The sequence below is a fragment of the Thamnophis sirtalis genome, unplaced genomic scaffold (genome assembly GCF_051295495.1).
Source record: "Thamnophis sirtalis isolate CommonGarterSnake01/CBP01778 unplaced genomic scaffold, rThaSir2_p1.2 scaffold_4, whole genome shotgun sequence".
Classification (NCBI taxonomy): Eukaryota; Metazoa; Chordata; class Lepidosauria; order Squamata; family Natricidae; genus Thamnophis; species Thamnophis sirtalis.
Genome location: NW_028261384.1, coordinates 1,320,480 through 1,333,750, shown reverse-complemented (window position 1 = coordinate 1,333,750; position 13,271 = coordinate 1,320,480). Strand labels below are relative to the sequence as shown.

Sequence of the window (13,271 nt, the reverse complement as noted above, 5' to 3'; positions counted from 1 at the left end):
AGTCCTGCTTTTGGTACACTCACCATTTGCTTGCAGCAACTAGGACCACTGCAGTTCGAGGCAGAGGCATGGGGCTGCCCACTCCATGTTCAACAACCACTGCAAGCACATTTCAGGCAGCCATGAACTCATCTGGCTCTCAGTTCCTCCCAAGCCACCCACTGGAAGGAGCCTTCAGGCAAAGCAGCCTGGTGCAATTAAATGCTTTTAATTTACCAATAGAAAACCTGGTTACTAATACTACAGTACTTCACCTCCTCTTCTTTCTTGGCCCCACTTTTTTTCCTTCTCTTTTTCCTTGTCCTTTTCCTCTCCCCCTTCTCCTCTTTCTCCTTCTTCTCTGTTGGCAATCTCGTTTGGATGAGATTGTGCAGCGCTACCATCTAACGCCGGGGTCTTAAACACCTCATCATCACGGTGGAGCCACGTGACATATCGGGGCTTCCCCCCCCTTTGCTAAACCAGGGGGGGGGGCAGGGCCAGCATGTGATGCATCCACCCTGCGGGGCGTGAATTTGACACCTCTGACCTAACGAATCAGGTAAGGAAGGTGGCAGGGCATGGATGGTACCACACTGGCTTCAGCACGCTCACTGCCTCCTGTGTTGGCCATGCCCACCCCTCTCACCACAAGGCTAATGCTCTTAACTGGGGTTTATTTTGGGGTTAGGGCTTATATTTGGAGCACACTGAAAATCAAGCTAGGGCTTATTTTCTGGATGGGTCTTATTTTGAGGGAAGCTCAGTATTCTATTCTGCTATGTTCTGTTCTTTTCCATTCCCTATAAAATTCCTATTCCCTATTCCCTATTCCCTATTCCCTATTCCCTATTCCCTATTCCCTATTCCCTATTCCCTATTCCCTATTCCCTATCCCCTATCCCCTATCCCCTATCCCCTCTTCTCTTCTCTTCTCTTCTCTTCTCTTCTCTTCTCTTCTCTTTCTCTTTTCCTTTTCCTTTTCCTTTTCCTTTTCCTTTTCTTTTTCCTTTTCCTTTTCCTTCCATACTCTATACTGCATACTGCATATTGCCTATTCCCGATTTTTTCTATTCTATTCTATTCTATTCTATTCTATCATTCCTTTTCCTTTTCCATATTTTATATTCCATAATCCATTCAATCAATTTTTCTTCCTGCTTAGTTTGAAAAGGGAGGGGTCCTTCCTCCCCCAGACCAGAGTTTTCCACCAGAATTTCAGGGATGACACCAGAATTACTCACTTGTTCCCCCCTCCTCGTGCCCCCCCATCACTTTTCTCCTTGGATGGTGCCCATTCTGCCCCAATGGCATCGCCCAGGTTGCTCCTCAGCCATTGGCAGCCACTCATCCTGGGAGGGGCCACCAAAACACTTCTTAGCAGCCACTTTGCCCGAGGTGCCCACAATTCTGCAGAGTGCAAGGGAGTCGTGTAACGTTCAACTCAAGATCCTCATCACCTCGTAAGTTGAAGACCTGGGTGGGGCAGGGGAAATGCACAAAGAAATTCCAGTTTCAAATCTGTTTTATTTTTAATCTATGCTTTGATTCGGGTGTTTTCTCTTGCTTTATTATGCTGTTGCAAATGACCCAGAGATGAGTTGAGTGCTGTAGAAATTTAGACATAAAATTGGGGAAGGGCCCCCTTCCCTTTCCTTGAGGTGGGAATGTAAATTCAGAAATGGAAAGGAAGCAGTAAGAACATTAATTGGTATTTAGGGCTCACCCAGTGTCAGCACCTCTCCATTAGATAATTAGGAAAGAAAGACCACGAGACTCCATGAGTGGAAATCAAGTGTACTTTTACTAATTAGAAATGATTAAAGGCATAGCGGAGCGAAATCTGAATATTTAGGCGCGAAAGCGATTGATATATAGAATAGCCCATTCCCCTCCCTTGGCATCACAGTTACAATCCAATCATAATTCTCCCAAGTGTCAGCAATAGCAATAGCAATAGCAGTTAGACTTATATACCACTTCATAGGGCTTTCAGCCCTCTCTAAGCGGTTTACAGAGTCAGCATATCGCCCCCACAGTCTGGGTCCTCATTTCACCCACCTCGAAGGATGGAAGGCTGAGTCAACCTTGAGCCGGTGAGATTAGAACAGCCGAACTGCAGAACTGCAGTCAGCTGAAGTAGCCTGCAGTGCTGCATTTAACCACTGCGCCACCTCGGCTCTTAGGCTCTTATCTCTCAGGTGCGAGATAACTTCAAAAGGCATCACGAAGATGGAATGTCGGTGCCGTTAGTCCTGGCGGGAATCACCCACGCATGCGTAGTCCGATCAGCCAGTGAACTCCAGAACCTTCCTCCAGCACAATGAGTAACCCCTCCCAAATGCCTTTCCCCCCCTCCCCATTTCATGGCAGCCGAAGCAGCAGCAAAGTAGAGGCTGACACCCAGGCTGCTTCCGGGGGTCAGGACAAGAAGCAACAGACGGGAACTAATCAAGGAGAGAAGCAACCTGGAATTAAGGAGAAATGAGAACAACTGATCAGTGGAACAATTTGCCACCAGAGATTGTGGGTGCTCCATCACTGGAGGCTTTCAAGAAGAGACTGGCAGCTACTTATCTGAAATGGGGAAGGGTCTCCTGCTTGGGCAGGGGTAGGATTAGAAGACTGAGGTCCCTTCCAGCTCTGTCATTCTATGATTCTGTAAGGGCCTCCTGCTGGAGCAGAGAGTTAGACTAGAACTCCCTCAAGGTACTATTGTAAACTCCTTCTTGCACTGATGATATTCCTTAGTTGGGTCAGGGAAACGCCTGCAAGAAACGCTCCCCCAGCTCCTCAGAGAGCACCGCGGACCTCGCAGTTCAACCCTGAGCTTCAAAGCTTCTCTCTTAATTTTTAAAAAAATGTTGCACATTTAACAATGACAAGAATTGTAAGTGGGGAACAGTGGAACCCTGTATTTGTGGTGTAGCCTCGTGGGCCCAATGTACAAACTTGTGCCCCCCAAGTAGACTGACATGAATATTCTCTTTTTTTATTTTTCTGTCTAATTTTGCACACCTGTTTGGCACTCCCCTGAGCTAATATTTGCAAGAACTCGAGACCTCATTAAACTTCTGTAATTTATCAATATTTATCTCTGTGCCATTTTCATTCGCTTTATTAATCAGTTACTAAATACTAGGATGCAGGAATAATTGGGCGAACTTCCTTAGACGTCCCCAGGAAGAAAACGGTGGGGGTGAGGGGAGTGACATTTTCCCAATTTTAGTATTGGGAGCGTGTTTAATGATAACAGCTTGATTGTTATGTACTGCACAAATAAAATAAAACAGGGAGATTTGTCTGAAAATTAGTGTGAAGAAGTCATTGTCTCAAAAATGAAGAGAAGATGGTCTTTAGCACAAGAGGCATGTTGACACCATGGCTCATGTGCCTCTGAAGGAGCCCCATGGAGGGGAACAGAATGAAAGAATTACAGTATAGTTGGAAGGGAACTTGGAGGTCTTCTAGTCCAACTCTCTGCTCAAGCAGGCGATCCTATTCCGTTCTGAGCAAACGGTTGTCCAGTTTCTTCTTGAAAAGATGCTGTCTAGTTGACATTTTTCCAACTTACCAAGAAGTAGATTGTGGTCTACTTTGTTGAATGCCTTGCTGAAATCTAGGTATACTATGTCCGTAGCATTTCACTGGTCCATTAATTTAGTCACTTTAGTCACTTTGATAAAGAGTGAAATAACTTTGGTTTGGCATGATCTCTTTTTAACAAACCCCTGCTGGTTTTTCCTTATAATTTTATAATTAGGGAGGCAAGAAGGAAGGGGGTTTGTGGAGGAGGAGGAGGAGGAGGAGGAGGAGGAGGAGGAGGAGGAGGAAGAGGAAGAGGAAGAGGAAGAGGAAGAGGAAGAGGAAGAGGAGGAGGAGGAGGAGGAGGAAGAAGAGGAGGAGGAGGAGGTCCTCAGTGCAATCTGAGCTAAGTTACTTTCTTGCAGATGTTTCATATGACCCAACTAGGGAACATCATCAGAGCTAGAAGGTAGAAGGTGGTGGAGGAGGAGGACCCTCCCCTGCACCTAACGCTGATGATGATCTCTAGTTTGGAAATGAAACATCTGCAAGAAAACTATCGAACTCAGAGAGAACCAAGGAACCCTCATTTCAACCCTGAGCTACAAAGATTATCCTGTATTGGTTGGGCTTAAATCGATCCACGTTTTATTAAGATCGTTTACACACAACTGTGGTTTCTTCTTGCTTTTCTTTTCTCAGGAGTCACCATGAAGACCCTGGCATTGTGCCTGATCGGATTCTTCATAGGACCTTTGCAGGTAGAAGTGTCCACCTCTTTAAATGGGGAGGGGTTACCGGGCAGACAGGCCAGAATTCCTCACCTCCACGGTTTGCAAAAAAGTTGCTTCCTGCTGTTATGGTTGTTTCTCAAAAAGGGGAGACTAGACCAAGGCCAAGGATTGGCTCCCTCCAGAGCCATGGAGGCCACAAGGTCACCCACCTTGAGTCCTTCTCCCTTTTTGTCATTGTCCCAAAAGTGCTTTTTCAAAAGGCAACTGGGCCTTGTTTTTCCTTGAATACGTGTCGCTTCTCATCCAAGAAACTTCTTCAGTTCTGATTGAATGGTGGAGGACAGAAGGATTTATAATCTTTGCAATCATCTGGTCATTTGCATTCTTTTAGAGAGCGAGGCCGCTTTGAGGTCACCTGAGTCTTGAAAACGTATGTGGAGACTTCTTGGAATGTTGAAAGGACCATATTGTAAACAGAAGATGGGAGGTGTTGTATCTCTCCCACTCTGTTGAGAGAGAGCTGTTCAATCTTAATGTAGATGGCCATTTTGACCCGTCCTTTGAACCACTGGTCCTCTCTGTCCAGCATGTGGACTTTGCTGTCCTCAATAGCAATAGCAATAGCAGTTAGACTTATATACCGCTTCATAGGGCTTTCAGCCCTCTCTAAGCGGTTTACAGAGTCAGCATATCGTCCCCAACAAACTGGGTCCTCATTTCCCCCACCTCAGAAGGATGGAAGGCTGAGTCAACCCTTGAGCCGGTGAGATTTGAACCGCTGAACTGCAAATAACAGTCAGTTGAAGTGGCCTGCAGTGCTGCACTCTACCCACTGCGCCACCTCGGCTCTCTGTGTGAACAACAAAGGTCACTCTTTTCTCTCCTTCATGTCCTTCCACACTTTCTCTTTTCTCGGACAGGTGTTGTGTCTCCAAAAGATTCCCCTCGGCATGTCCACGAATTCTGTGGATGACCGGTACATTGGCTGCAACCCCAGTAGAGAGCTCAAGCTCCTGAAGCCAGGATATATTCCCATACCGGAAAAATATATGGCAATCTGGAGAAGAGCCAGAAGTCACTGGGCCAAACTTGGCCAAACTGTCGGCAAGTTCAATCCGACCTATGGCACTGCAATTGTGGCTTATACAATCAGCAGCAACCTGTACCGTGATTTCAATAATGCTGCAAGAGAAGCTGGGAGATCCCAACGCTCGTACAACCAATATTCCTTCAAGGACTTCCACCTCCTCCTAACCAAAGCTCTTCAGGCCAAGAGGATCCAGAACAAATGCTATGAAGTCTTCCGCGGGATAAGAGACATCCATTTCACCGTCCATAGCAAACAGTTGTCCGCTTCGGACAGTTTGCTTCCTCATCTTTGCTAAAAAACAAGGCCCAAGCATTTGGCACGGGCACCCTCTTCTCCATCAAGACCTGTCACGGGGTGCCCATTTACGACTTCTCATACTACCCGTCCGAAATGGAAGTTCTCATCCCACCCTACGAGATGTTCATCGTGAAGAGCCATAAGGGAGGCAACCAATGTTCCCTCTAATTTTTTTTCAGTGTGAGCAGAAAAGTATAGTGTTTTGAGCAGCATATTTTCATGCCTGAGCACCTGAATTTTTTTCACAGATGTCACCTAAGACAACAACGAAATCAGTATTATTTGAAACTCAAAGTTATGTTTATTCAAGGGACCCGCTTAATTAAAAAGTGTTCTATAATATCAGTATGACTTATTATACTGCAGGTCTGCAATATTAAAATACTTGTATAGGGGATTCCCGGGATCCCCCGAAGAGATCAAATCATAACCAGTATACCACCTTCTTGGTATATTGTTTTTATTTTCATTGAGTTTTTAAAAATGAGCATTATTTAATCCTTTTTTTCTTTATTTTTGATTGGTATCTGCAATTTGTGTTAATTCTGTTCATACATATAATATAAATGAAAAACCCAGCTCTCGTAAAAATCTTTTAAATTCTTTGTGGTGCTCTCTTTTAGAATTGGCCAACTAATATTTCTGTTCCCCCAACTAATGCCAGGCAGAGTTAACTGAAAAAGTAATTTTTCATGAAGGGACATTTTCCTAGTATTTATGAATAACAGTTCATATTTATATTTGCTAGGTTCAGCAGAGGATGACCAATTATTTTAAAGCTATTATTGTTGCTTGTATCTCCTAATTTCAATATTTTTCTTGACACTCAGTATATCTTGCAACTATTTGCATTTGGCAAATAAATAGGGTAAGTGATTATGCTTTTTAAAGACATTTAAGTAATTGATAGTAATTAGTATTTTGCATGTTGTGCACAAAAACTGCGTATTCCATACTGGGTGAGACATTCCCCAAAACACAGCAGGAACAAAAAAGATAACATTCCCTCCCCCTCTCCTAAAAATCTTTCAACTGGAAAGTTCACAATAATTACATGGACTAACCTCTTAAAGGAGCCGTTGCAAATACCCATTTTTTTACCGTTTTACTGAAATGTGAAAACTCAAAATAAATGTTTTTAATTCACTGCTAAGGAGGGAGGGGGCAGGGGGTGGTTATTGTTTACTACTTTATTGAGGGCTCCAGACCATCACCCTCCATCTTGAAAAAAGCATGACCTCACACCCACTAAAATCTCCCCCTCCCATCTCAGTGCATACCAGCATTATCCCTTTCTGCAGCCAGTTTTCCTCCTCCTTCCCCAATATTTCCCTGCCAACACCAAGAGGAACAGGAAAAGAGGCGCCTTCTCTGCCTGCTGCCTCATACCACTGTGCCCCGAAAGCCAGCCGGAACCCCCCAAAGCGGCTGGTTAATGAGCTTCCCCACTTCAGTCAAGTGAAGCCTCTGCCAGGAGGGGGTGGGCGCAATCCAATCCGAATGGGAGCCAACAGCCATCGCTCATTCCCTGCTGGCTCTAGATTGTCCTGGGAACCGGCAAGTGTGAGCAAGAGAGAGCAGAGACGCCCGCTTTATCTCCCCCGCCGCCTAAATCCGGCTGCACAACCAACCACAGCAAAACTTTCCCTGCCTCCGCCCCGAGAGTGGAGAGGTAGAACTTTTGTGACATAAATCAGCCGGATGTTCCACAGCTTGGAGCAGAATCGGCAGGGACTCCAACCGTTATGCAAAGAAAGCCCAGGAGCGCAAAAGTTAGCGCCGGGAGCGGAGAGTGGCCTCTCATCTAACAGGATCATGCGCGGCACTTGGAAACTGCTGCGCAGTGTTTCCATATTATGTGCGCATCCGTGCATGCGCGCACCTTAGAGGGAACACTGTCCACAACCCCGGAGATGCTTTTAGTTTTTGAGGGTGTTTATTGTGAAATGGTTTAGTTAACCAATCTGTCTTTACATCCCAGCTCTTTACCCATGTAGCTTTGGATATCGGGGATCCTTTCCAACGTACTAGGTATTGTAGTCTTCCCTTATATCAGTGATGGCTAACGTGTGCTCCCCATGTGCACCCCACACCCTGTGTGTGCTCCACCCCTGCGCATGCAATGCGTGCACGTGACCCCACATGCCCTGGCCCCCATGCATGCATGTGTGACCCCCCTGTGTGCCCCACCCCCCACGTACATGTGTGTGAGCCCCACATGCGCCCGCCTTGTGCACATGACCCCTGCATGCCCCTCACGCATGCATGCACATCCCCTGCATGTGTGGCCGAGGCCCGAAAACCAGCTGGCCGGTGGGAGGTGTACACACATGTGCAATGGAGTTGAGCTGGGGCAACGGCTCGCGTGCCTGCAGAGAGGGCTCTGTGTGCCACCTGTGGCATGTACGCCATAGGGTTGCCATCACGGCCTTATACGGTCTAGACTCTGGAATTCTTTTTGTTGTGTAATGTGTCTCCCCTTGCACTACAATCAGTTTTGGAGCTGCCCAGTCCACTGGCCTCAGCTGGGAGTCTATTGAGGGCTTTAACAAACTGCTGTGAAAGGCTGGATGTGCTTTCCCTAACAGGCAGGGAAGCTTCAACTCCACCGTGACAGGATTAATAACTTTCATGATTGGGAAAGGCCTTATGAAGTTTGGCCCTAACTTTTTGCAGGGGAGTTTCAGCCTCAAGTACTTAGTCGAGAGGGAAACCTTGCTCCCTATTTGGAAGGGATTTGGGGGGAACCTTATCGGCTTATCACTTTGCATGTCTTTGCTGCTTCCTGAAGAGCTCCCTTGGTGTTCTTCAGTGACTCCATCCATTCCTTTAAGACCATGGAGGAGGGTGGCTCCCTAGGGAGTTAGGGAACAACTCCATGCCATTGGTGATTTGGAAAGGGGTTAGTCCAGTGCTACTGTGCACTGCGTTATTCTTATAAATATTTTTATTTCCATTTTCATAACACACACTCACATGTATACTATACATAGCCCGTATCATATAGTATTAAATAATAATTACATCAGTTCCTCTTGTCAACAATGCCCTAGAAAAATAGAAACCCATTATAGCTCTTCTGCTCTCCATACACCTCTTTCTTCTACCACTCTCCAACTTTCTATCTTCCCTCCATCATCCTTTCCTACTCTACTTCCCCTTCCTTTCTACTGCTCCTCTCTCTACAATCCACTCCTCCTTATCCTCCTCATCTTCCCCCCTTACCCTCTCTCCTATCCCCCTCTTCCCATCTTTCTTCTCCCTTCTCTTTCCCACTCCTCCTCTCATTGGTGTTTTTCCGCTACATGTCAATATGGTTAACATATCCTAGTTTTTTTAAAAAAAATAGTAATAATAATAGTAATGAAAATATAAGAAAAAACAGTATACATGTTGGGTCAAATTACATTAAAATCTAACACGTCTCGTCAAACCTGATATATATCCCTCCCCCCACCCTCCCCCACAACCCCCCACAACCTACACCCCCCCCCCCCAGACTTCCCAGAACCCATACACAGTATAGATTTTTAACAAACACAGTCTAAAATATATTGGGAAAAAAGAATAAGAAATTGATAACATCTTTACATTGAACTTAGCCCCTCCTTGCTAAGCTAACTTTAAACAATTTAAATCATTCCTGATCTTAAGCATAAGCACTGCATTATTGTAGGCCACTTTGGCAAAGGGCAGCAGGTCTGCCCAATTGGTTTGTTGATTACTTATGCAGCATCTTAAATATTGTTCAACTATTGCATTTGTGCATTCCACAGCTCCATTCGTACTCAGATAAAATGCAGAACTAAGCCCTCATGAGGACTTTACAAACTCCCTCCAGAACGTAGCCATTAATTGGACCTTGTAGGTCAAAGATGATCCTCCTGTAAATGTGCTTGACAAATAGTTTGACTATCCTGTGGGCTGACGGGAGACTGGAACAGGCTATGAAGTGGGCTTGCTTTGACCGTGTTTTCCCCACTCTCTGGCAGCTCTATTATAAAGTCCATGGTGATTTCTTCCCATGGTCAGGACAGGTCAGCCCCTGGTGTTGTGTTGAGGAGATGGAGGGGATGCTTGGGTTACCATCGGGGTCTGCGGAAGGCTCTGAGGAGGAGGAGGAGGAGGAGGAGGAGGTCTCAGAGTCAAATGCAGAGCAGGGTCTATCTACTCACATTCAGTTGGTGAGACAGCTGTTTTTGGAGCCTGAGCTGAGTGAGGGGGAGGAACAGCTGGGGCCTCTCCCAGATGCATGCATGCACAGAGAAGTGTGGAGAGGAGTGCAATGTAGGATTGAGAGCCAGCTACCCAAGAAAAGAAGGAGACATTGGAAATTGGAAATTGGAAAGTTTATTTATAGGCCGCCCTTTTCCCTGGGGGGACTCAGGGCGGCTTACAATTCATGGGGAGGGGAATACAAACAGTGAGGCATAAAACAATACATAATTAAAAATAGAACACAACATTCATCATTCGGGAGGGGACGGATTACAATCTAACCCCAGGCCTGACGGGATAGCCAGATCTTAAGGGCTGTGCGGAAGGTCTGGAGGGTGGTGAGGGTACGGATCTCCACGGGGAGATCGTTCCAAAGGGTCAGAGCTACTACCGAGAAGGCTCTCCTCCGCGTAGTCGCCAGTCGACACTGACTGGCAGATGGAATTCGGAGGAGGCCTAATCTGTGTGATCTAATTGGTCGCGAGGAGGTGATTGGCAGGAGGCGGTCTCTCAAGTACCCAGATCCACTACCATGAAGGGCTTTATGGGTGGTAAGTAGCACCTTGAAGCACACCCGGAGATCAACAGGTAGCCAGCGCAGCTCGCGGAGGATAGGTGTTATGTGGGTGAACCGAGGTGCACCCACAATCACTCGCGCGGCCGCATTCTGGACTAGCTGAAGTCGCCGGATGCTCTTCAAGGGCAGCCCCATGTAGAGCACGTTGCAGTATTCCAGCCTTGAGGTCACAAGGGCACGAGTGACTGTTGTGAGAGCCTCCCGGTTCAGGTAGGGTCGCAACTGGTGCACCAGGCGAACCTGGGCAAATGCCCCCCTGGTCACAGCTGACAGGTGGTGATCAAAGGTCAGCTGTGGGTCCAGGAGGACTCCCAAGTTGCGAACCCTGTCTGAGGGGTATAGTGTTTGACCCCCCAGCCTGAGTGATGGAACACTTGCCAAATTATTGGGAGGGAAACACAACAGCCACTCGGTCTTATCCGGGTTGAGTACCAGTTTGTTAGCCCTCATCCAGTCCCTAACGGCTTCAAGACCCTGGCTCATCACGTCCACCGCTTCATTGAGTTGGAACGGGGCGGACAGATACAGCTGGGTATCGTCCGCGTATTGATGGTATCTTATCCCGTGCCTCCGAATGATCTCGCCCAGCGGTTTCATGTAGATGTTGAATAGTAGGGGGGATAAGACCGAACCCTGTGGCACCCCATATGTTAGGGGCCTAGGGGTCGATCTCTGCCCTCCAACTAACACCGACTGCAACCTGTCCGAGAGGTAGGAAGAGAACCACTGCAAAACAGTGCCTCCCACCCCCACCTCCCGCAGTCGTCGCAGAAGGATACCATGGTCGATGGTATCGAAAGCCGCCGAGAGGTCAAGGAGAACCAGGATGGAGGCATGGCCTCCATCCCTGGCTCTCCAGAGGTCATCGGTCAATGCGACCAAAGTGGTTTCTGTGCTGTAACCAGGCCTGAAGCCGGACTGGAATGGGTCAAGGTAACTAGTTTCCTCCAAGGTCCGCTGAAGCTGGGAGGCCACCACCTTCTCAACAACCTTCCCCAGAAAGGGGAGGTTGGAGACTGGACGATAATTGTTGAGAACGGCTGGATCCAAGGATGGTTTCTTCAGGAGGGGTCTCACCACCGCCGCTTTAAGTGCGGAGGGGAAGAGTCCCTCCCGAAGAGAGGTGGTAACAACTGCCTGGATCCAGCCCCGTGTCACCTCTCTGCTGTTAGCAACCAGCCAGGATGGGCACGGGTCCAGTACACAAGTGGAGGCACTCACAGCACTCATGGCCTTGTCCACATCCCCAGGGGCAACATCCTGAAACTCAACCCAGCGATGGTCTGCCAGATTATCCTCTTGTGCCTCGGCTGGATCTGCAAAGTCGGAGTCCAAATCCGATCGAAACCGAGCAACTTTGTCCGCTAAGAACTGGACATAGCCCTCAGCCCTACCCTGCAAGGGGTCCCCCGTATCCCTCCTATTTAGGAGGGAGCGGGTTATCCTGAACAGGGCGGCTGGACGCGACTCAGCGGACGCAATCAAGGTGGCGATGTACGATCTTTTTGTTGTCCTAAGTGCCCTGATATATTCCTTGGTGCAAGATGTTAAGAGTGCTCGGTTCGATTCGGATTTATCGGACCTCCATAGGTGCTCTAGGCGTCTCCTGCGGCACTTCCTCTCCCGGAGCTCCTCGGTAAACCAAGGAGGCCTCCGGGATCCACCGCCTCGGAGCGGCCGTAGTGGTGCAATCCGGTCAAGAGACTCTGATGCTGCCGAGTTCCAGGCAGCAACCAGAGTCTCCACCGGACTGTGGGCGAGGGTATCAGGAATAACCCCAAGCTCCGTCTGGAACCTCAAGAGGTCCATAAGTCGCCTGGGGCGGAACCATCTGGTCGGTTCCTCCTCCCTACAGTGGGGGTTTGGCCTCTGAAAGTCGAGCCTCAGTAGGCAGTGGTCTGACCACGACAGGGGCATGATCTCATTACCCCTCAGACCAAGATCATAAATCCACTGCTCCGAGAGGAATATGAGGTCGAGCGTGTGACCCGCTGAGTGGGTTGGGCCCCGAATTACTTGGGTCAAGCCCATGGCTGTCATGGAAGCCATGAACTCCTGCGCCCCATCAGAGTGCTCACCGAGCGAAGGCAAATTGAAATCCCCCAGGACCATAAGCCTGGGGAACTCAATTGCTAGCTCAGCTACCAACTCGAGGAGCGAGGGGAGGGCTGCTGCAACGCTGTTGGGAGGCAGGTACGTTAAAAGCAAACCCACTTGACCCTTGAGGTCCAACTTCACCAGTAGGGACTCACACCCGACAAGCTCCGGAGCAGGGATCCTACGAGGTGCTAGAGACTCCCGGATAACAATGGCCACACCCCCACCCCTTCTCTGAGCTCTCGGCTGATGAAGCACCTGAAATCCTTCTGGGCACATCTCTACGAGGGGGACTCCTCCATCCGGGCCCAGCCAGGTTTCAGTAATACATGCCAGGTCTGCCCTCTTGTCTAAAATTAAGTCCTGGACGAGGGGAGCCTTGTGAACTACAGACCTGGCATTTAGCAACAACAGCCTGAGACCAGGGTCCTGATTACTCGCGCCATCTGGCCTCGGTGTGGAACTCATAGGGCCGGAAGGAGGGATCTCTGTGACGTAGCGAGCCCTCCTTCCCCGGTAATGGCCAGCCCTAAAGTCCCCGCCATATCTGCCCCTCCCCGTTACGACCGTAATGCTCCGGCCCACTCCCGTGTCCATGGTCCCCCCAACCACCCCAGTGACCCCCACATTCCCCGGCAGGTCCTCCGAATCAAACATACTCATTCACTCATACAAGCAGTCCCCACGAAATAATTAAAAACACAAAAAATACAGCGGTAATAGCAATAAAAAGTGGGACCATTCATTCAACTAC

The 13,271-nt window shown here is 48.3% G+C and overlaps 1 protein-coding gene across 1 annotated transcript; it reads left to right on the top strand.

Annotated features, from left to right (window-relative positions):
* Positions 1-1,160: 1,160 nt before the first annotated feature.
* Positions 1,161-5,808, top strand: LOC148045710 (NAD(P)(+)--arginine ADP-ribosyltransferase 2-like). The gene is given in 4 exon segments (XM_087712293.1): positions 1,161-1,442; positions 4,207-4,265; positions 5,159-5,581; positions 5,584-5,808. Coding segments are annotated over 3 exon segments (684 nt in total). The 5' UTR covers positions 1,161-1,442; positions 4,207-4,214; the 3' UTR covers positions 5,794-5,808.
* The last annotated feature ends 7,463 nt before the right edge of the window (positions 5,809-13,271 follow it).